At 37.6% G+C, this 25,666-nt stretch overlaps 1 protein-coding gene across 6 annotated transcripts in view; it reads right to left on the bottom strand.

The window, feature by feature from the left end:
- Positions 1-25,666, bottom strand: part of ANKS1B (ankyrin repeat and sterile alpha motif domain containing 1B) — a 754,152-nt gene that overhangs the window by 472,285 nt on the left and 256,201 nt on the right. For all 6 annotated transcript variants that reach the window (XM_084617338.1, XM_084617337.1, XM_084617336.1 and 3 more), the window contains 2 exons: positions 21,301-21,437; positions 8,349-8,517 (listed from right to left, as the gene is read on the bottom strand). In XM_084617338.1, coding sequence (XP_084473464.1) covers positions 8,349-8,517; positions 21,301-21,437 — 306 coding nt within the window. The remainder of the gene's footprint in view (positions 1-8,348; positions 8,518-21,300; positions 21,438-25,666) is intronic.

Genomic DNA, 25,666 nt, shown 5'->3' with positions numbered 1-25,666 from the left:
ACTTAATTTTGAACTCTAACGCTCGCTGGCCTTTAAAAAGAAAATCTAAGCTTCTGGTTCACTTATTTAGGTTCATTAAAAAAAATTGTTTCCTCCCTTGGGGTTCACTCATGTACCAATAAAAAAAATGAAAGTCCTCAGTCACATTCATTACCCTTGGAAGGATTCCAGTGAATGGTCATTAAGATGATAAGAACAGTGTAGCAGAGTTGGGAGTACAGAGACTAGGGAGAAAGAACAGGAAAGATTTTCCCTCCTCTACAAAAGGACTAAGGGGAAAAGGGAACTGAAAGTAACATGTTTCAGTACTGGTTGGTCTGTGTAAAGATAGATGGATGTGATTTTTTTCAGGTGGTCAATAGAATAACTCAGAAAGACAACTGAAATTTTGTGGGTTTTTTATTTAAAAAAAAAAGACAAAAAAAGACAGGTTTTTGCCAGTTCTTTCTGCTCCAGTCATCTCACATATGCCACACAAACATAACTGATAAGCAGAAAGCTTTTTAAAAAGTTATAAACAATCTGGCAATGGGAAGGATCAGAAAATCTATCAAAATAAGGATAAGTAGGCAGGATAATTAGAGAAAAATATATATTGAATATAAATTCCATTGAATATTCTAGCTAATAATGAAAGGTTGTTCAAAAGTATTCACAACAGACAAGAGGAGAGGGAAATCTGATCTACTCATACCAATAGTGGAGAAATTGAGATTGTTTACTAAAAGGTTATTTTTCTCTCTGAGGCTCTTTTATGCCTTTACACTTATTAATAATTGAAAAAAAACCCCACCTAATTGTTTTGCAGCTTTCACTCTTGAGGCCCTCACTTCACATTGACAACTCTTCTGGCTGAGGAAACTTAGATGAGGCTCCCTCATTAGGCTTGGTCAATCTTCTTCCCCTAAATAGCCATAGGGATTGTAACAGAACAATGCAAGGCAGGCTAGCTAGCTGCCTGTGGACCGAGTGATCTGTCTCTGCAGTGCTCCCACTCCATGACAGCCTAGTTACAGGGTTATTTTACTTCCAGCTTGACAAGAAGAGCAGCAAGTGGAGAGCTGACTGGGACAATAGGGAGAAATTTGAGTATTGTACGTAGCTACTTGGAATATGGAAATGATTAACAATTGACTCAAGTTTAGGTTTGAACTCAATTCTCTTATTCTTTTCTTCATTGTAGAACTTATGCATTACAGTTACATATACAACTGAAGTACTTGCTTGTTAGTCTTATAATAATAATTGTGTCTATATATATATAGGTTCTTTTATTGCCCTCCTAACTATGGTATCTGAGTATCTTCCAGCAGTACATTGAGGAATGTGAAAGATAAAAAAGCTTGACATGTTTACTCCTGAGAAAAGAAGACTGAGGGACGCCCTGATAACAGTCTTCAAATATGTTAAGGGCTGTTATAAAGAAGGCAGTGATCAGTTGTTCTCCACATCCACTGAAGATAGGACAAGAAGTTATGGGCCTAATCTGCAGCAAGGAAGATTTAGGTTAGATATTGGAAAAAGCTTTCTAATTATACGAATAGTTAAGTGCTGGAATAGGCTTCGAAGGGCAGTTGTGGAATCTCTATCATTGGAGGTTTTTAAAAACAAGTTGGACAAACAGCGTGGGAGACTGGACTTGATGACGTCTTTAGGCCCACCCAGCCCTACATTTCTGTGATTCTATGTGGCCACCATCTGTCATATGTGGTTTATTCTCTAATACTCTCCCCAGGGTAGAAATGTGTGCAGTGGAGTGTTTTGTTTTGGATTTTTTTTTATATAATACACACATACAGAGCTATGGTTTATGCTAGAAGAGGCAAGGTCAAAGAAATGTGCAAGGCAAGGTTCAGGAGTTTGATTTGGGACAATGTCAGATGTTCATACCAGTTTTTGTTTTATCTACACACCCATCCCTAACTACGATAAACATATTAGAAACACAGAATGATAGTGCTTGAATATGCCTGCTGTAAACCAACCTGTTTTAATACTGGTTTAACAATCAGAACAAATGTATGGATCTGGTCACAGGTATACTCAGTGCAGAGGAATCATGAGCAACTGTTACACAGTTCAGCTCACTGCAGACTTCATTTAAGTCAAAGATAAGAATAGAAGGCATTGACAGAAGGATTTCACCTTATGGGTTTTACTAGAAGACCTAGGTAATAAATTATTATATACTTTATGTGGGAGACAAATATCAATGTGTCACCCAAAAGACACTGAAGATTCTTTTGACACTCAAAAATACGGGACTTACAGACCTAAAGGAAGTATCTTTTTAATTAAAACCTACTGCAAAATAATAATACTGCAAAAAACTCCTGCAAAGGCTTAATATATTGCTTAGGAGACAAATGAATCTTGCAGTTCCAAATGAGCTATGCTTTATTCACTTATGAGCCCAGACCTTCTATTAGATTTTCTTCAGGGATCTTGCAGTATCTTACTAGATTGAGCTTTGCCTGATGTTCTTCTTTGTAAAATTAGATTTAATATTGACCTTAAAAGTAATAATATCCTGCTTTGCCAAAAAGATGTTCTTACCGAATTGGAGGATCTGAAGGCAATAATAAACAATTAAAATTATGAATTTCCCTTTAAATATTACTGTCACAAACATTCAAAGGCACCCCACTTTCTCTAATCATATGGGCTAGACTGTGCCTTTCCCTCTTTTTCCTCATCTAGTAGGGAGATTTTGGTTAAGGACTTTGTATGTTCATTAACTTCAAAAATATTCCGATTCCATCTGGGATGAGGAATGGTTCAGCTGTTTATTTTATATTTTATTTTATTGTTTGAATGCATTTAATGAATGCATAAACAATTACAAATATGTTAATGGTAGAAAAGAGCCCAAATAGTCAGGGCATGTGTCAAGCTAATCTTTTTTTATGGGGGTATTTGAGGAAGGAGATCTTACTTAAAAGGTTCCATTGGGTGTTACTGATTTTGTTTATATGTTTAATTGTGCTTTTAAAACAACTGTCAAAGATGCCTAGGGCTTAGGATAAGGTCATTTGGTCTGTATTATAAATCTAAATTAAAAAAACAAAACAACTGGAGATAAATGTAGAAATATAGCCTTCATAAAATCTCCATGCAGTTCTCAGGTTAAAAGGAAGTGTATCATGAAAGCACAATAAGTAAGCAAGAAGTACTATAGCTCCACATAATTTAGTTATTACAGCAAATAAAACTATACAATAATCTATATTAAAAGAAAAGTACTGACTATAATAAACCTGTAACATTACAGTTTATCCTACATAAAACAAACATCCTAAGCAAAGTTAAAGCAAGGACAGTATTCATAGAATATCAGGGGTGGAAGGGACCTCAGGAGGAGGTCCAAAGCAGGACCAATCCCCAATTAAATCATCCCAGCCAGGGCTTTGTCAAGCCTGACCTCAGGTTAAAATTCAGGTTAAAAGCACTGAACAAGAAGTTTTCAGAAATTCGTTATCCAACTCAAATTAATTTTATGTTTCTTCTGTCTAATTTCAAGTACTCAAGACATGCTTAGCATCATTGCAGTTGTACACAATAAACTTCTGATCATTAGAATGAATTTGTAATGTGGCAGGGAGCAAACATTTATGAACACTAATAACTGAAAAATACCATTAAAGTAAATATTTTCTGCTGAGCTTGAATAGACTTGCTATATTCATGAATACATGTATGCACTTGGTTTGATAAAACAGGTCATGTTTTCAAAATTGAATATGTAAGCTTGTCCTTATCCTCAGAGGAGAAGACAGAGAATTATGATTGCCAGAAAGCGTCCATTTTTAAAAAATTTTCTCTGGACTAACTCTCTCATCCTTTGTTTGGTGCTAGAAGACTTTTGTCCAATGATGTATAAAAATGGTTAACATTTCTTTTTATCTCTGTATAGTATTAGACAGCGATTTAAAAAATTCCATCTGTCTAAAAAAGACAATTTAACAGCAACAAATTCATTCTTTTTCAGATTTTCTGAAAGAAAGGGTACTCAGAAGATTTTAATAGACTCTTGTGCTTGATTAAGGCAGATTTGTCAGATGAAAAAGAGATGCTGGGGAAGCCAGCAACAATCACCAAGTCTGTCACATGTAGTCTATCTACCCATCATAAATTCCTGCTGATGATGGTCCCATAATCCTGTAAACACAGGATTAAAGATCTATTTAACTTTTATACCTCAACAACCCCTTTCACCTCAAATCTCCATAGAACAATCTGCATTTCAATTACGGCAGCAGGGTGAGTTATTAAAAGAACAGAGGTCTGATTTTTCCCTGGTTATTCTGAATAACTGACATTTTTGAGTGGGAAAAAATAACCAACAAAATATACGATTATAAAATGTTTGCTGCATTTAAAGTGGAGCTGGATCTTGTTATTGATTATCCTAAAACCTTCTGGTTTAGGAAAAAGTTAATTCGGGTCTCAAAGAATACTTTCCTTTGGAATATTTTCCTTTTTATGACTTGCTAATCAGGTACTAGTATTTTGTTAAAGATCTGTTATTTTTAGAGGGGGGTATTGAGGTTTCAACAGCATGGGTTCTGTTCATCCCACAGGTACCAGGAAGTAGCTAAGGATGGAGGGGTCTTTATTGTGCCATGGAGAGAAGAAGTCACTCTCAAGGGAAGGTAGGAAGTGTTTCCATTGGTGCCTACCACTAGGGTTTTGTCAGGGGAGGAGGGCTGTAAATTGCAGTTGTGGTAGCCAACAGAGCAAAAATTGTCCAAGCAACAAGCTGAATCAGAATATCCCTGTGTTGCCAACTCTCCCGCTTTTGTCACATGCTTATGATATTTGGAATTTTTCTTGGAGCCCCAGCTGCCAGAATCACAAGAATGCAGGAGAATCTTAGCTTTCATTATTTAAAATTTAAGTTTGTAGTTGTATGGTTGTGGAGAAAACCTTAAAACAAAGCCAGGGAGCAAATATAAAGAACCAAATGTCTTTTTAAAATTATGATTTTTAAACCAATGTTATGAGGTTTGAGACCTGACTCATGATATTTGAGTGCTTGGAGGTTTTCTGTAAATTGGGATTGGGAATTTTTTGACAAAATGTTCTTCTGTTGGACAGTGCTGATTCAAAAACAAAAACTTATCATGGAAACGTAACAGTTTTAATTAAAATTTAGTTAGGAAGGGTTTCAGTTCCAGGACAGAATTTCGGGTCAGAGACAGAGAGAGAGAACACCAAAAAAAGCCAACAGTGCAGTGCTTCAGTCACTCAACTGGGATGCCAGATAGAGCAGGGACTTAAACTGGGGTCTCTCACTTTCCAGGTGAGTGCCCTAGCCACTGGGATACTGGCTATTCTGGGGGTGGGCTTGCCAGTCTGACTGTTTTTTCTACACAAAAATTCAAAAGGTCTCAGTTTTGTTCCAATATATAATGAAAATAAATGTCAGAATCTTATACATCAGGTTAGACTAGATGATCACAGTGGACCCTTCTGGCATTGGATTTATTATTTATTTTCATTAAATGGAATTCTTGTTTTCTTGCCAGACCTAGTTTTCAGTACTGATTTCTGTCACCCATACTACTAATGACCCTCGCCAGCACCATACAGTTCTGCCGGCCTTCATCTGTACTGGCTAGCTGCAGGCCCTTCCATTTGAGGGGGAAGGTTTTGGGCTCTTCCATTGGGAGAGGGCCTGCACTTTGTATTATATCTGCTTACAATCAAAGGTTGAATCTAGCCCTGTCTGTAAGTGTATAAGGCTTCTTTTTAAATATATCAAGAAATAGAAAGATATTGATAGACAGGTGTAATAAACTGTGTGACAGTGAGAGAAAACACCTGCATCCTTATAATAAAATGTACATTTGTCTGGCTGACCGTCAAGGTTATTTCTCGGGCTGCACTATTCCAGACTGTGCCATACACTAAGTCAAAAGCTCATCACCTACAGTTATAAAAAGCAATTGTTTTGTTTGTTAGTGACGAAATGGCCCTGTTAACAATTCATGTAAACTCACCAAAGCATGAGTTTCCTTAGCAAAGACATAAATTACATGCCATTAATGTTCAGAAAGTGGCATTTGACTGAATCTTTCATTCCATTACAACTGTTGGTGGAAACGGACAGAATTTCATTTTCTTACTATTGCTATGAGTTGAGAACAACAAATTCTTAAATTAGTTCTGAAGTAGAAAAATATAACAAAACATTGGACATGTAAATGTATCAATATTGCATCCTGTAATATTGTATGATGGACATTCAGTTACAGTAGTTATGATACTTTTGAGTGATAGGGTGATGTGCAACCTCAAAACTAATAGTGTTCCAAATACTGTTGTGCTTTTAAATGTTGGAGTTGTTTGACTCATGCCATTTTTCCTTTAGAATTCAGTATATTTTTATTAATATAGACAGTTTGTTATATTATAGTTATATTCCCACAGTCCAATATACTTAACTAAACCAAAATGTATTTTTAAGATATGCACTTCTATAAAAGCTAGTCATGTGAAAGACAGTTTAAACCACAAAAGATCTTAAAATTATGTACATCAGCAGAGGCAGATATACGTCTAAAACAAAATAAGCTTATAAAAATGAGTTCTATAATACTCAACTACAGTAGGTCTTTACAATGAGCACTTCCAATTAATAGGAAATATAGATGATTTATCAGGAAGATTTTCCCAATATATTTACATTTCCAAGTATTGTTCTCTTTTTGGTCAGTACAAAGTAAAACAATTTTTAGTTTAACTGAAAGTGTTCCTGATGTAAGAATGTGTGTCTGAAATTATTTAAAATTATACTATGAGCTCAAGCAGGGTGGTGGTGGTAGTCTTTTAAAACTTAAAATACAATACACTGTTTGAGTTATATTGTTAAACTAAACTGTCAGTATCAGGTACTTCGATATAATATGGTCGGAATAGGTGCAAGACAAAAACAATTGCATGTTAAGTATACTTTCGAGATAGGGTAGCAGCTGTACTTATTAAGAATGGGTTCAACTTTTTACTTAAAGCAAGGATTCAACCTCTTTGTTTTGTATGAAAAATATAGTGTAATTTACAGCTCAATCCATGAGTAAAGATTCAGTTCCCTAGGGATTTTCAACTGAATCATTATCTAGTTTATGAGTTAATTGAAACCAATTTAAAAATGGGACCTTTAATAAATGTCCTGTATCTAACTTTTTTTTTTTACTCCATTTACTAACAAGTGTCTGGCTTCCTATATTTCAAACTTTTCATATTATTACAACTCATGGTCAGCTATCAAATGTACATTTGAATGAATTAGGCTGTGATAAAGAAAGTTATTAATGATTGTTTGTTCATATCTTTTCTATTATATTAACGACATTCTCCTATTCTAAATGTCTTCATAGTATAATGTGAAACCTTAATCACAGCCTGAGGAACATAAGCAAATATTTAGAACTGATGTGTGTTTATGGGGGAAGCATGAACTCATAATTGGGGTCTTGCAAGGGAGATTAATGTGCTGCCTGTAGTGTGATTTCTTATCAGCTAGAAGCAGAAGGAAGTTCCTTGTGATAACACAGAGTCTGTCACTATCAGTGTAAATGTGCTCTGCGGGCTTTGGTGTACAGTTAAGAAGCATCCTATAATTGGCATTTCCCTGCTTCTTAGGTTTTGCTTTGGGAGGGAGGGCGATCTCACACTTAACCAACCTCAATCCCTTTTAAATAAAGATAGTGTTTATGGAATAACATTATATATAACAAACCTCTCTACAGTACATTTAAAACAGAATAAAGTATTACTCTATTGCAATAGTAGAAATAAGAAATTTGCCTTCCCTTCACCATCTTTACTGAGGCAAAGTTATAATTTCTAATTCAATTTATTTTCCCTTACCCTGCTTCCACAATATGAACTTTAGGTTATTCCAATGCACACAGAAATTGTAAACCTTAAATGTATTTTACACACATATAATATCAATGCTTCATGCAATTATGTAAAAAGAATCTAGACTTATTAAAACCAAAATCCAGGAAAAGCTAATATATTTTAATCATAGTGGTAGGATTGTGTCAGATCACTTGTAGAGTTGCATGAAAATTGTCAGACACAGGTTTGCCCTTTCACAGTCAAACTTCCCCCCTCCCCAGTCAAACGTAGATGTTGCATCACTTTTTTGTTGGGAAAAAAATTTCAGTACAAATATTGCCAATTTCTACTCTGTTAAAATTATATGGAACATTACCAAGCTACATTCTGTCTTCTCATGAAAACCTTTCCAAGTACAAAACTGATATCTTGCTCAATTGATTTAGTACCCAATGTCTCTCCTTTCCCTAGCTTCATAAGAAATTTATTTGTTTTCTTACCTAAAAGTTCATTCTCTTCAATTGATCCAATGGAAAAATTAGCTGGACTGACTGAAGGACTGGAAGTAAAGCTTGCATATCCAATGGATGAGTTGATTTCAAAATAATCGTGGCTGTGATTTAGTCGGTGAAATTCCAGAGAAGATACTATTGATGTTCTCTGTTTGGGCTGAAAAAGTAGAGTTCAAAGTGTAACTAACACCAGACATTAGATGATTTCCCCCATCTTCATTATTTGACATTCACCCCACATAATTGGAGTTCATCTCTTTCTAAAAAATTTATTTAGCCAAAAACAAGACAAGGTGTGGTGACTTAGATCTAACTTTTTCTCCAAAATCTGAACAGTAGTTTTGCATACTTGTCACCTTAATTACAGAATCATTTTTGCTTAGGAAGATAACATGCTTCTACAGGTTTACCTATATTAATTGTAATCCTTTTTTAAAACACAGAAGTGCACTCCTTTCAGCAGCTAGATAGCTGGCTCTGAGCTTTTGCTCCACTCAACAATATATCTTGCAAAACATTTAGATCTATCTCACGGATGGTCTAGAAAGTAACAAACCAGTAATAATAGGTAATAAATTCCACTGAGCATGGTCAGGCAGCCCCCTGATGTTTATTCATACAGGCAAGGCTCTTAAATGTGACTGCAGGCAAGGCTGAGCTTAATTAATCAAAGACTCTCAAAGATCTAAAAGCTTATTTAGAACTAAAGGGACAATGTCATCTTAAAAGCCATATATTGGAAACACTCATTCCTTCACCTATTTGCATAATACTCTATATTATTAAAACTGAAAGTACAAAAATGGAGGTGGAGCTTTGGTTAGCCTCTCAACATGCCAGGGTAGCACAGCATATGTAGAGATCATCTGAAGAAAAGAATCTGCTCCCGGTGAGGGCCGGTAGCAGATGATTACCCTAGGAGCAATGGCTCTTCTTGAGGCCATGTAGCTACTCAGACCCCTTACTCAGCACAAAATGCTAAAGTACAATTAGCCCAATGAAGTAATTTTCACTTTTGTTTATGGCCCATTTCATTTTGAGGTTATTAATGTTGAAATGTTTATATTACAAATACAGAAAACAATGTATTTTGCTAAAAAGCAACTGTTTCCATTGGAATGTTAAAAAAATAATTTTGAAATGTAATTTGGCTCAGGTTTCGTAAAAGATTTCTTGTTCAATTGCAAAATTTTGGGCATAATATAAATTGACTGTGTCCTGTTAAAACTGAAAAAGTTGTGTAGGTTAAGGATAGGCACACAGCTGCAACTAGTTTGCAGTCTATGGAGGGGAATTAACTTCTTTAATAATCCAAAAAATAATGTATGGCTTGCAAGGCTCCTTCCTAGGGCTAGTAATTGCTGTGAAGATTTTCATGAAGGCGGACAGACTCCCGCATCAAATAGCTTTAAATAAGAGGTACTGGTATGGGTCTTAGCCAAACTACTGATCTGAACAAAAATGCAACAAAAGTGCACCATTTATTTTTGCTAAAATGCAATTCAGCAGTGACATAATTATGTTTAAAAGGGATATGTTGCAAGAAGGTTTCTTATTTGGGGGCCTTGCAGTAGGTCAGTTTCTTCTGTTGAGAGAAGCTGATGTCATGGAGTTATGTCTGGTATAATTGGTTTATTCACACAAAATACAGGACTCTAGTTACTCTTAAACTGAGACAGGCCCAACCTCACTTAGGCAGCTCTGGAATCTCCAACTCAGTCACCCTGAGCAGCCACCTCCATCTTTGTTCTTCCAGGCCTCTAGTCATCCTCCTAGCTGCCATGGAACCTTCCCCTCCTGGCTGTCCTATATCAGTTGCCAGTCAGAACAGCAGCAGCAGATTCACCACACTGCCACCAGCTGGCCTATTACTGCTCATCTGATTTACCACATTAGTCTAGAATGACATACACTACAGTGGCTTTTCTTTGAAAATTTCTGCGCAAACCTCATGCACAAATCTTTGAAAAAGGTATTCCATTCATTTCAAAGGGATGGATGCACGCACTTGAGTGTTTTGCACAAGTAAGTCTCCAGGACTTATCTGATAAGAAGTGATCTCTTGTTGATCCTAGGATTTGTCCTCCTCCTAAATTCCCCCCACACTGATACTAAGGGGCCATAATCATTAATCCCAATTGGCAAAGGGGAGAGAAGGATATTACAATAGGCCAGAAGGGTTCCCTTTTGGTCACATGTTACACAACTGTTGGAGCAGGGCTGCATGGCAGGGAACCACGGGTGATGCTTTCCTGGTTTTAGGGAACGCTTTATGCGGCTTTAAATGACCAATAATAAGTCTGATTACTTTCATAAGGCAGCCTAACCTGCAGATGGATAGTAGCTATAGCCTCAGTAGTCTGTATGTAGGTGCTTTCACCCTACTGTGGCAAAGGTGCCTGAGCACTTAGATCTAAGCGAGGAGTCTTTTAGTACAACTATGCAAAGGACTGATTTTTGGAACTCCTTCAATATTCCTGTGCATGCAGAACATTGGGATTGCAAATTCACCTAACATACGAACAGATGGGTAAGCAGATAACCTTCCTACTCTGCTTTGAATATAGTCTACACGCACACAGAGCTCAAGTTTACCCTCTTCCTGGGCTTTGACATTATTATTTAAATCAACAAAACGAAAACTTAACAAGATTTGTTTCTAATCCTAGGGTTCTTCTACAGAAACTTCTCTAGCTCAGCCTTTAGTTCCCTTTTCCCTAGAGGGGCAGGCAGTCTAATTCTGTTATATTCAGATTGGAGCTAACAAGAACCACCTGCCAGCATGCAGCAATTAGTATAGTTATGCATGGTTCTAGCACCTGAACATTAGTGGCACAATAGAGGATTCTTATCCCTGGTCCTAGAAAATGTCAAGCTATTACAATCTGCTAATAGTTCATTAATATATGCTAGTTGCGGCTATAAGCACAAATCTACCTAGTACAAAATTAAGTCAGAGCAGAAGTACCGAGAATGAAAACTCACAGGGTAGCCTTATCTGCTGCAATTAAAAACTGCCAAAATTTCTCTTTATGAGAAAACTGATGGCCTATAAGCTCCTCTGCAGGAGCTTAGGGTCAAAATATTGGCATCATGAGGCATGGTCTCAGGGGAAAGGCTGAATAACACAGTCCATAGGACTTCCCTGAATTAGTTCCTGTGTGAACTAGAATATATCTTTAAAAAAATATTTTTTTCCATTTATAAATTGCCAGTGGTGGAGAAACAATGAAAGTCTAGACACCCTTTTTCATATGTACCACATCACAACCTTGATAAGACATCAGTCCAAAATGAAGCAATGTCATTGCAAGTCAATTTTCTGTAGCTTTTTGATCCAAAATATTTCACATGCTAAAAAATAGCAACACAGAACAATTACAAATTCAGATATCTAACTTGGTTCTCCCTTCTCAGTTTAGAGCCATCTATAGGTTTATGATCCCTTGGAAGAGGCAAGTATACTAGGCATAATGGTTTCTCCACTCATTATAAAAAGATGTGCATTTTGTAAGCTGAAAAATAAAGAAAAGTGGTAGATTGCACCCCTTGCTATTCAAATACAAAGTAAATAATCATAAAATGAAATTTTTGCTCATGAAAAGTGCTGAATTACCACAGAAGCTAGAGAATACTCCTGTTTACCCAAAGAACAGGTACAACATAGGCAGTGACGGTTTAGGCTTCACACCTGTGCCTTCCCATGAACCTCAATTTTGACCTGGAAGGCTCAACATGCCTGTTTCATTCTCGGCCTGATTACTGATATTAGCAGCAACAAGAGTGCCAGCTGTGTTTTAATTGTACATCTGCTTATCAGGATCTGGACTGAGAGCATCAGTCATCAGATGGCAACAACTTTTAGTCACTACTGAACTGGGTTTGGTTCAAACTAGTAATCTAGAGTTGGAAAGACTTGATTGTCCTATTACCCAGTCTCCCAAGATAACTAGCTCTTCAAACATCAAAATAAATGAACACATAGAAGAAACACTGTCATTTTAATTATCTACATTAATGTTTTCATGGGTATGGCTATTACAATTTCATATCTCAAATTATAAATATGACTAAAATTAAAGATAAAAAAGCAGCAAGTTTCAGCATTCATACTGATAATCTTGATTTTTTTGCCTAAAATCTTAATTCAGAGCACCAGGCAGTAATTATACTGTATTTAGCAGCAAATATGTCCCAAGGAGCTACAACAGAAACCTCATAACGTCATAGGAATTTAAAAAAAATGAAAGGATAAATAGATGTTTGCATTTCTTTAACCATAAATTATTCTCTACTATAAAGGCAATAAACTCAAACTAAATTTATTTAATTTTATTGCTAATCAAAAGATTCCTAGTGACTTCTGTTTCTACTAAAGAGATTCTGAACTAATACAATGTGACCTCCGGCATGCTGCTCATTCAGCTGGTCCACACTTCCTCAGGATGGCCTGACAGTGTGTTAGCATACTTCCTGAGACATCTGAAAATTACTGATACACACAACGATGGCACAGCTGCCATTGTCCCTTTGTGTATTGTTGTGTGCATGGAGTATCCACGGTGCTTTCTGTTCTTGTGCATTCACAGTGCCTCTTCTCTTTGTTATCCTAGCACCTCTTCCTGACTTCTCTGCCGGATGAGGTAACCAAATGTCAGCAATCAGCTGTGCTGTTCTTCCCTCCTCCCCTGCTTTATCTCAGACCACCACTTTGCTTGACACCAGTGGCTGGGAGTGAAGGAGGGTATGTATGATGCTTCTCTCCTCTTCCTTGGGCCCCAATTGTCATTTCTTAATTTCAGCCAGCGAGCAGCAATGAGTTCTGAGCAGCTCTACTGCAGCTCTCCCACTGTCAGGAACTCAGCTGCCTCCAGACTCAGTGCCTGGCAACCCAGTGAGCTCAGCTGGGCCCAAAAAATGCTCTCAAACTGACTGTGCTCCCCAGTTGGTCAGAAAAGCCAACAGATCATCATTTAAACCCTGTAGCAACAGCAGCACACTGGCTGCTCTATGTATTCCATGTTTATATCCGTACTCGGCCTGCTTCTTGGCTGGCCCTTGTTCTGATTCTTGCTAGTTCTGCTCCAGCCCTAGTCCCTGCCTATGTCTGAACTCCTGGCTCTGACCACTGGCTTGCCTCCCGGCTATGCCTTTGACTCTTCCTTTTGGTGCTGTTCTGACCACTAAGATAATACAACCTAGTGGTTGGAGCCAGTCTATCTATACCTCCTGTGACACCCACTTTGTTCTGATGCACTAAAGCTGTTGCATTTTTGTGGGTATTGGTTCCTTTTTAAAGGATGGGATTAGTATTAACAGTGGATCTTTAGCCTCTGAGAAAGCGCCATATTCACAAACTGTATATGCACTATATTCACTGAAAAATGTTTATTGAATTATTCATTGAGGCTTTTACATATTCTGTGATCCACTTTTCAACCATTTACCTATAACAGGCCTGATCCTCAAGTATCATAGACTCCAAAGAGTTGAGGATGTTCAGTACTGCACGAGCTTGGGCCCATATACTGTAAATAGAGGTCTGAATAACTCTGAATTCCTCTGACTCTTATGTACACACTGAATTAGAAAACTAAAACTACAGGACAGTTCCAGAGAGGCAATTCATCTTCAACAAGAGAAAAGTACCTATTTAGAAACAATATTCTCTAAACAAATCACTACTAATTGTGAGGATTATTCACATGCTTAAACTTAGATATGTGCTTAAATTCTTTGCTGAACCAAGGGTGGATCAAAGCTTTAATGCACTCAAACAGCTTGCTTTCTTTTTTCATCACTACTGTCTATTGAACAGATGTTTTTATTTTCATATTTGCTTAGCTCTAATTAAAATCATCTAATTGGAATAATGTTTTGTAATGAGTTGTCAAAAGAGAAGGTCTATTACAATGTGCACGATTAATAATATTTTAGTTAATGGTGTTAAGTAGTCACTGAATATCTAAACAAGGATTTCTAAATATTCTGCTCTGGAGATATTATCAGCCATCTCACTAACTATATTATAAAGTATACTTTTATTTCTAAACATGTATGACTCATATACATAATTTTAGAATACTACAAAAGGTTTTTTTTTGTTCTGCTTGCCATCATATGTATATGAATTGTTAGCTTTTTAAATAGACATTAATAGCATACCTGTTATTTCTTTTTTGACTATTTCATAAAGCGTCCTTGCTTTCAGTATTACTAGGATAAGGAAGGTTTTGAACTATTCCCAGTAGATTTGGGTAAACACTTTAGGTTTAAAAATAATTCCATATAAACAAATACAAGTGTCTGAGAATCAGGAACTAAGGCTATGTCTACAGCAATTAAACACCCATGACTGGCCTGGGTCAGCTGACTTGGGCTCGCCAGGCTTGGGCTGTGGAGCTGTAAAATTGCAGTGCAGATGTTTGGGTTTGGTTTAGAACTTGATCTTTGGGACCTGTGAGGGGGAAGGTCCCAGAGCCCAGGCTCCAGCCTGAGCCTGAATGTGACACTGCAATTTTTAGCCCCGCAAGCCCAAGTCAGCTAAACTGGGCCAGCCGTGGGTCTTTTATTCCAGTGGAGATGTACCCTAAATCCATGCCTAGGCTTTGGGTCTATCGGGCAAGGTGCTAAGTACCTTGACTTTAATGGGAATCTGGGAAGCTCAGCACTTTGCAGGGAGTACTCAGCATCTCACAGAACTTGGCTCTTTCTTTCTCTCTTTCTCTCTTTCTTTCTATATGAAATGCTATATTAATGGGTCTGCTGGCAGTAGAGTATTTCCACACATGTGTAGGGCTGTTCCACTGGATATTTCATAAGATTTTCTTAACTGTCCCCTGCTATTCTGTTACGATTTTTGATCGATCTCTTAAAGGAAGTTGAAATCAGTGGAGATGAGTAATGCTGAGGATGGGATGACCAGCCTGAGGCACCAGAACAGTATCTAACAAATTATGTTCTTTTTTTTTTTTAAGTGCAAGAAACAAGCAAAAAAAAATGTAAACACCAGTTTTCTTTGCAGCAGCTTTGCCTGCAAGTAACCCTGACTCAATGTCAGAAAAATAGAAAAAAATCATAGCTATATTATGCATTTACTAGGAATTTCTGAGGTGCTGGGAGACAGTGACATTGATCTTTGTGGTTTATCTGTTAATAAAATTGTGAAACTGGCTGCTAACATCTCAAAAAATCTTTGAGATACAACCCATACTGTTTCAGCTGAAATGTTGGCAGTGTCATTAACTCTACCACAGACTACTTGTGTGACATTAGACAAGTCAATTAATCTCTCTGAGCCTCAGTTTCCAATCTGTAAAATAGGGTAAATAATAGTTCCTTTCTTCTACCACATAGCTCTATGGGACTCCAGTTTCAGTTTGGACCTCTCAGCTATACTGTAACACAGATTAATGATGATTGCTGCATCTTAAAAATGACTTACTACATATTGATGGAAAAGCATGTTAAGTCATTTCCCAGCATACCTGGTAATGTTTGTAGTGTCATAAAGCATGATCAAGTCCTTAGGCTTTAGCCCAATTTTTGAGGGAAAATGGTCTTCTGGGATTCTAATGTCTCCTTTGCCTACCCACAGCCATTTTTAAAGACCTTTCTATAGCATGCTTGTGTGAGTGGGGAGGAATCTACCTGTAAAACATTTGGATCCAATTTTCTCCGCAAATGTAAATCAGTGCCACTCATTGTGTCAGCCAGAGAGGCTCTACAGTGACTGAAATAATTTGCTCTCTCCTCTGAAGACCTAAATTATCTCCACATTGCTCCTAGACCTGCCAGCTGTGACAGACCATGGCTGGCACTCAGACTTGTTCACCATATGCTGCTAGTGTATGAGATTACCATTCTTTTAAAGACAGTACTTCCAAAATCAGCGGAACACAAGATGTTAAAAAGAATTCTTCTAGGAGGTTATTTGGGAGTTGAGCAATATAAACAACAAGTGTGAGAGGAAGCCAGTTTTAGCCACTAATATTCAGATGGATAAAAAAAATCTTGCATCTAAATGTGACCTGTCACAAATGCTGAAATTCATTCTGCCATCCCACCCCCCCCCCGACAACCCCCACTTATTAAACACCAGATCACTGACAACAATGTTAAGGAACAATCCTGTTCACATAAAATGAGCATTTATTCACGGAAGATAATGCCTGAGACATTTTTTAAATAGTCCACACTTTGGACATCAAAAACCATAACTGCAGTTAGCCACATGAAACCCACCTTAGCAAGACATGAAGAGAAAAAGTAGTCAATACATTATAATTAATAAATGAAGAATTTTAAAAGGTTTCTCCGAGAGTTCAGAATTGAAATTCATGATTATTGCCCAAGACTCCACAAGTAAATGGCTAGGCCAAGAAAAACAAATTCACAAAAGGAGATGCTGAGATGGTTGAGCCTTACATCTGTGTCTTGAAACGTTATAGAAACATTATTACAAGAGAATGTGGCTCACCTAGGGTATATCTACACGGCAATTAAAAGCCTGCAGCTGGCTAGTGCTGATTCAAGCTCTCAGGGCTCGAGTTGCAGGGCTGTTTAATTGCAGTGTAGACTTCCTGTCTCAGACTGGAATCTGGGCTCTAGGACCCTGCAAGGTGGGAGGGTCCCAGAGCTCCGGCTGTGGCACAAGCCTGGAAGCCTACACTGCACTTAAACCGCTCTGCAGCCCAAGCCCCAAGAGACTGGGAGTCAGCTTGCTTGGGCCAGCCATTGGTATCTAATTGCAGTGTAGACATACCTGTATTCAAATGCTGATTAACAAGTGACTTGCTGTAATCCAGAGTACTTTGTTCAGTGTGCTGACTAATGCACATAAGACTTTACATGTGGGCTTAGTCTCTTTTAGGTTTGTTTTAGACTATGATTTAAAGATATAATCAGTCTAACACCTTCTACAGCTCTAGCGCAGACAAGACAAGATGTACTTTAGTACATGGTAAGTGGTCAAAATAAAGCTCAAAGGACTCTAAAGTTTTAGAAGGTGTAACTTAGATCAAGCTATCTTTCACAATCTAACAACACACCTTTAAATCATAGTCCAAACAGAGCCCCTTTACACCACTCTGCCAGTATCAGAAAGTCTTGAAGTCGGCATAAATGTAATTTACGACCATTTTAAGGGGTTCTTACACTTCCAGAGTAGTGTAAGGGGGGCTCAGTGTAAATGAGAATCAGGTTCAAGAGCTCCTATCACTCTAACAAAACTGAAGTTGAAAATAAAAGAATAAGGGGTTCAAATAAAATCAAGCAGACAAAACGAAAAGCTATGTTATGGCAGTTTTACAAAGGTGTTTCCAAAAGTGGGATTTTGTTCACTTACAGAATGACTCTGATAGTGTTTGGAAACCAGCAATTATGTGCTATGAAACACACAAATATTAAACATTTATATTCAAAACTCTGATGTCACATGGCATTTTATAAAAAATGTTTCCAATCATTCCTTTCAGCACAAAGGGCTGTGAGTAACTCCGGAGTGAGAGGAACACTCCAGAGTGACAGCTTGTTGTTTCATAGAAGCATAACTCATGAACAGGAGTTGTACTTCCTTTTCCAGGCTAAAGTTTAGTAATCAAAATAATTCTTGATGGAGTTAGACCATGGCAAAATTTGTCTGAATAAAATGAAGAAAAAAAAAATCACGGATCTCACCTTCACTCAGTCATACGCTGAACTTCATACCATTTTTCTGTTTGTTCGTATGTAACATGATAACTCTGAATCAATTTCAAAGAATGTTCTAGATATCAGTGAGCATAAGCCTATTGATTTTGGTGAAAATTGGAAAAGCTTGCTTCTGAGGAAAATCAGGACCTCCACAGCCCCTGGGTCTGCAGGCAGAGGAATCTGTGGGATGCTGTCTTCTGCTGCCTTCACATATCAGAGGCAGCTTCTTAACTTTCTGTGTAGGGAGCCTGTCTATAGCCTGGAGTCTAACAGTAATAAAAGAGCCTTAAAGGGAAGGTTTTTGGAGGGAATGGAGGACTTGGGAAGGCAGTGGAATATGAAGGAAGCAAGGATCCAGAAGGGATTGGGTGGGTAGTGGCAAAGTGGGGTCCTAGAAGACAGAGGCAGATGTATGCCTTTGCAAAAGGACAAAGCAGCTCTGAGTGCAGGGGCTGCAGGAGCTCAGTAGCCCCAAACAGCCAGAGAATTTTACATTCTAGCACTCGCTGTCCCATCCAGTCACTCCCCTAGTATGTCACTATGCTGGATAGAGAATAGGAAAAAAGTGGTATAGCAGTTTAGTCCACTTTTGTGCTGGGGCTGTTCCCTGCAGGCTATTTCTGTTCCCCTTAAAACCTCTCTACAATGTCAGAATGGAGTAAAGGGGCCCTAACAGGGAACAAAATATACCCCTAAAATGAATTAATCTGTGTGTATTATATATTATCATTATTATTTATTTGTATTATGATAGTGCCTAGAGGCCAACCAAGACAGGCACTGTACAGTCAGAGTAACAGTCCCTGCTCAAAAGAGCTTGCAGTCTTAATAGACAAGACAGACAAAGGGCAGGGGAAAGGGAGTAAATATATAACCAGAATTAACAGAGTGATGTTTTGCAAACATCATGTTAGTTCCACAATTTCTTTTTTAAAAATTCTTAGGGTAGGGTTTTGTTGGGAGGAGATTAGCTAAATGGAAAGATAAAGGAAGGGTGGGGGGGACATAGCAGATAGGGATCTAAGGGAGATACAGGAAAAAAAAGGGGAAGGGGAGCTGAGAGCTGTAACAGATCCATCTCCACGGTGGATTGGTCACAGATGCAGACACATAAATACACACTGACCAATAGGTTACATACTTCCTACTATTGAAGTGTTCTACATAGCAAAAAGGGTGGCTAAATATTATGTTAAAGTTATTTTGACTGTCCATTCTAACAAGAATGGTGAAGTTCTGACCATATCCCCTTTTCTTCTGCAGTAGGATGACAGCAGCGCTGATACCATATACACTGAGAGTGCGTAAATGGGTCTGATTTAAATCCAAACTCCTCCCCTGAGTCCCTATGAACACTATTCAAGATGAACTAGCACAAGAACATCCCATTCAATGTTCTGGGTCCATCTGTTGGCAATATCATGATGAAAACAGATTTTTAAATGCTATTTTCAATGAACTACCACACAACAACTTGTTCCAACAGTATTTCCAGTGCCTGTCTGCCTGCCTCCGATTAGAAAAAACAACTAAGAGGGAAGAAGGTACTTCAATAGAACTGTGATGCAGAGGGGGAGAGATAGAGAAAGAGAGAGCCTACAGAAATAGAAAAAGGGGGAGACAATTGGGAAAAGGCAAAAAAGGCCAAGAAGATAATATTCTAGACATAGTACAATCTGGATTCAGGCCAGAACATAGAACTGAAACTGCGATAGTGGCACTAATGGATGATCTCCAGCTGTCAGTGGATGGAGGGCAGACATCCATTCTCAACCTTCTGGACCTATCTGCAGCATTTGACACGGTCAGCCATGTCAACTGCTTCTCATGTGAGAGGCGGCAATGGTGCAGAGTAATGTGTTAATATGGTTTGAGTCATTCCTGGAGGCATGCACCCAATGAGTACTGATGAGAAACTTCACCTCTACCACTAGACCCTCACCATGGAGTCCCACAAGGATCAATTGTCTCTCTAGTCCTTTTCAACATCTATGTGCAGCCACTAAGTGAATTGGTCAGACAACTGAAGTGGCACCAATATGCAGATGACACACAGCTCTGCCTGTCTTTCACCACATACAACCACACCACTACCATCGAGGGACCAATGTTTGGATGGCATCAACTCATTCATGTCTGTGTCACCTCTCAGTTGGACTATAGCAATGTGACGATATACCTTGGCATGAAGTCTTCAGCCTCTCTGGTCTCTCCACAAGTTTCCCATGTACTACTGAATCAAGTTCAAAGTCTAGGTCCTTATTTTCATGGCACTGCATTGCCTGGGCCCAGGTTAGCTAACAGACCACCTAAAGCTCTGGGATGAAGACTGTACTCAACAACTTTGCTCTCTGGCACAACAGAGTTCTCTACAATAAGGGCAAAGCTCATCCATGCGGGAGACAGAATCTGCGGGGGAGGAGCTGGTCCCAGCCTGTGGAGTGAATTCTCCAAGAACTAAAAGACTATCACAAACCTCATCACCTTCTACTCAAAATATAAGACATTTCTTTGACCTTGCCTTCTGTAACAGATACATAGCAACATGTGTCTTATAAAAAATTAATACAACCAAAACAAGACACACCACAGCATATGCTTCTCTTCCTGAAGAAAGGATGAGAGAACAAACAAATAACTTGTGACAGATGTTAGTCACGTTGCTTAGTGCCCTACTGGAAGATATTTAGATACTATAGTGTTAAGCAGGTATAAGACCCTTTCGTCTATTCTATACACAGAATTAGAAATATGTGGAAAAGTTTAAAGTTATGTAGACTCAACCATAATATAAGACAAAGTAAAATAAATAATGTCCAAAAGGTATGGAATCAAGAGGACAGAAGTATAGTGAGGGAAAGAGGCCTGGAAAAAGGATAAAAAGAGAACAAAAACTTGGGGGAAAACTAAAGGCAGCCAAATAAAGCACTAGCATTAAACAAAAAAAAATATTTGTCATTAATTCTGTAACAAGAAATAGTTGTATAATTATTTTAAGACATTGTACATCTCTCTGACCATATTCCCAGAGGTTTTAATTTCCCCACGTATAACCAAGATCTTTTTCCGGGGTCAGAAAATATTTTGGACGTCTCAGTTTCTCCATTTTTTTAATTATCTACATTTATATATTCAAAAGGTCCTTATTAGAGACAGAGTACATGCATACATACATGTGCGTGCACACACGGTCAACTGTTCACAGAATCAGAAACAATTAACAAGAGAGTTTATTCTGATGACCTACCTGAGGGCGTATAACTTTTACTATATTTTTAAGTGCAGTGTCTGGTGATGGAGGAGAGCAGTCAGGTGTTGGGCCTGTAGAGCTGTTTCTATGGTTACCAGTTCCTGGTGCAGTAATTGCTACCTGAGGTGCATTATCTGTGAATAAAAATAGCATTTTGATGAACCTACTGCATATTCTAGAACAGTATATGTCTTTTAAAATCAGAAAATACTTTTGAAAACAGAGCAATATTTCAACTTTGAAAAATTAACATTGTTGAGCACAGACAGTGAGGAAAATACTGCATATTTATCCTATATTTTTAGTACATATTTTTTTCCATTTAAGCTGGTATATATCACCCCCTATGGTACCTAAATATTAGTGCACACAAAATGAAAAAATATTGTTTAATTCATTTTTCTGAATTACTCATCACAGTTCCTAATACTGCTTTTATAATCAGAATAATCTAAGGCTAAATATCAACTGCCGGTCTTTTCAGTCAGCTTTGCTGTAATAAGACCATCAAGGCACCAATTCAGTAAAGTACTTAAACATGTGCCTAATTTAAAGCATTTGTGCAGTCCCACAGGAGTCAGTGTAACTACTCACATGCTTAAAATTAAGTACATGATTAAGTGCTATGTTGGACTGAGGCCCATATGCTCCTGTGGGTTAGGGTATATTAATGTTACAGACACACCACTGAAAATATACACATCAAAGTATGAATCCTGTTAGAGGAGTAGGGGAGAGATGTAATAACACATTTCTAGGAAGATAAATACATATACGGCCTGATTCTTAATTACACTAAAGCACCTTTACCTTGCTCTGGCCTTAAAGTGAATGTAAACGTAATTTACCCCTACTTAAAATCTGCTTTACAGGTCCAGAGCAGTGAAAAGCAATCTTCGGGCCTACAATATATGTAAAACCTGTGCACTCTCTAGGGTCTGATTCCTCACTTCCACAGTTTACACCACTGTAGTCATGCAAGGGGCCTTGAAGTGAGCAAAAATATAGTATTCCCACCTAAAATCTTCTTTACACTGCCAGAGCAGCATAAATTGGAAGTAGTGTAGATAAGAATCAGGTCCTTTTGTGTTTATTGGAATACCTTATATTCTTAAAAAGAAAAGGAGTACTTGTGGTACCTTAGAGACTAACCAATTTATTGCAATGCATCCGATGAAGTGAGCTGTAGCTCACGAAAGCTTATGTTCAAATAAATTGGTTAGTCTCTAAGGTGCCACAAGTACTCCTTTTCTTTTTGCGAATACAGACTAACACGGCTGCTACTCTGAAACCTTATATTCTTAGATACTAAATTCTACAAACAATGTATTTCGATTACGCAAGCACCCTGAAAAAACCCAACAGCTCAACATTTCAGACCCTCTGTCCTTTCTCAAGGGAATAAAGCATCAGATATGTAGTTGTTTCTTATAAACAATGTCCTTATTGTGAACAGCTTTTTATTTTCACTGTATGACCCACCATCAGATGACCAGTAATGATGCACCACATGGGTTTTCTCCATCAAAGAGAGAGAATCATTACCAATTCAACTATAGCAAAGATATTTTCTAGTTTAAGTATATGGTATGCAGTTTCATTAATAATAAAAAGCCTTGAATTAATTTTATTTTGTAATATAAATTATTGTATAATTATAATGCTCTAATTTATTTTCCCTTTCTGTTTGTTGGGAATAGGACCAAAGAAAATATTTTAGGTAGTTTTTTTTTATGAAAGCCCTAACTGTAAATACATTCAAACTAATATAAATTTCAGTGCAGCAATTCAAGATAAAAGGAAGCAATTTACCCTTGAAACAGTAGGGCCAGACTCTGCTGCATCCAGTGGAAAGTGAGCTGGCAGCCAGAGACTAAACTGACAGTGAGCCAGTTACTGATGTCTGATTCTCTGCCAGTTCCAGGAAAAGTTATAGTAGTCTAGGGGCTGTTCTAGCATGCACCAGCTGCCAATGGTCCCCAAGCATGCATTCGAGTAATCTCCAGTGGATAATCCATGCGCCAGTCACGTTCTCTCCTACCCCTAACACACCAGCTTTCACAAGTAGGGTGTCATAGAAGCCATTTCTGATCAGTGCCCATTATGAACTCCCTCATGTTAGGGGTTTGTGGTCATTTTTTGCTCCTTTTGAGATACATGAGCAGAACAAACGAAGAGAAGCAGAGCTGAAAATATGCCCCATAAGATATTTTCTTACATTAAAAATAATAACCAAAATTATTAAAAAATAATTCTAAAACTAGAGCATATATAAACATACACCCAGATAGATCAAACAAATATCTTTGTTGTTGTTGCTGATTTACATTCCAGGCAGTCCTATTAATTTCACTGAGTTGTTGCACCGGGGTGCATGTTAGCACAGAATTTAGCCATATGATGTGATTCAGAAATTAAGAAGAGAAAGGACCATTATGATCTAATCCACCTTCTCCATAACACATACCATAGACTCATCCACTAATTTCTGCATCAAGTCCATAACTTCTGTTTGATATAGCATTCTTTTAGAAAGCTTCAGCATCTGACCACCTGATCTTGTTATGTCTTTTTCTGATACATTAAAGCGCCATCTACCCTCAGAAATCTCTTGCCCACTTAAGTACTTGTAGACCATAACCAAATAACCTCTTAACCTTCTCTTGGAAAAAAACAAATAGATTGAGCTTCTTAAGTCTCTCACTATGAGGCACATTTTCCATGTCTCAGATTATTCTTGCAACTTTTTTCTGAACCCTTTCTAATTTTTCTACATCCTTTCTGAAGCGTGGATACCAGAACTGGACATGGTGTTCCAGTAATGGTCTCATTAACGCCATATATAGGGGTAATGCTACTTTCCTACTCCTCCTTGATATTCCCAGGTTTGAGTACCAAAGGATTACATTTGCCCTCTAAACTACAGAATTACACTAGGGGGCTCATATTCAGTTGGTTACCTACCATTATCCCTAAATCCTTTTCAGTGTCACTGCATTCCAGGGTACTGTCTCCACTCAAGTAATTATGACCTACATTCTTTGCTCCTACATATACAACTTGCACTTGGCTGTGGTAAAAAGCATGTTGTTCAAATAAACCCACTTTACCAGCCAGTCCAGATCTATATGTATAACTGAGCTCTCTCCATCATTATGTGGGAATTTTTCCAGGAATTATTTCAGAGTTTCTTCCAGATCATTGATACAAATATTGAACAGGACCAAGAACAAATCCCTGTGGAACCCAATTAGAAACTCTCCCACAGGATGATTATTCCACTTTTACAATTACTTTGAGATCTGTCAGTTAACCAGTTTTAAATCCACTTAATCTGGATTACCTTGATTTTTGAATACTGCTTTTTTTAAAGCAGAATGTCAGGAAGGACAGTCAAATGCCTCTGCGACGCTAAGTGTTACAGAAGTGTAAATGTATTATGTTAACACAGTTACCGTATAACCTCAGTTTGTTCTATGTAACAGCAGAAAGGTGGGGACACTAATCTTCTCTGCTCCTTAGTTCACAGTTTTGAGACATAATTAATATGGTCATCCAGGTATCTTGTTCATGTAAAAAAATAGTTTAGTTCTTGGTATACACTAACGTGTCTCTAACAAAGTAAACATATAAGAATTAACACTATAACTAATCTTTTCATAAAACAAGAAGGTTGGGAGTTAATTTCTTCGTCCGTATCTTTCATTTACACAATTGCAAGATAAATACCCAAAGCGATTCAAATTGTTGCAACATCCGTTCAAATACACAATGACCTTTAGATAAAATAAAACTTGGATTATGTGGTGTATTTAATTAAATGCCCTTCTAATAGTGTTTAATATTTAGCTGGATGTTTCTTCGGCTGCCAAAATGGATGCCTACAGTTGGGCTTCTATATTCATATTAAGGTACCTAAATAAGTTGCGCTTGATTTTCAAAAGTACTGAGTACCCATCAGCTCTCATATTCTTGAGCAATTTAGGAGCAGAGATATAGGCACTCAGTCTTTTGCAAATCTTGGCCACTATCTCCAAAGGTCTAACTGAAGATGGAACTTACTTATTATTACTAGTATGATAAACAATATGAGAAATATTTGACCCTTTTCTAGAGTTTATAGGCTACCAGGAGACCAACAGGAAATAAAAGTCATGGAAGGGAATGAAGGTCTCATTCATGCTAGTGGTGGCTGCTTAGTGTTTATACATACTAGGGTTGCTTATATCTAGGAAAATTTACAGTTTCCCCCCCAAAATTATAAAAAGCAGAATGACAAAAATCAGAAATAGCTTGCCTTCTTTATTACAGCTGCAAACTATGTTGTTCTCCCCTTGCTATGTAAATGTACTGTTACATATGA

This window comes from Lepidochelys olivacea (genome assembly GCF_965140295.1).
Source record: "Lepidochelys olivacea isolate rLepOli2 genome assembly, chromosome: 1".
Classification (NCBI taxonomy): domain Eukaryota; kingdom Metazoa; phylum Chordata; order Testudines; family Cheloniidae; genus Lepidochelys; species Lepidochelys olivacea.
Note: the sequence above shows the minus strand (reverse complement) of the source record. Positions and strands in the feature narration are given on the sequence as shown.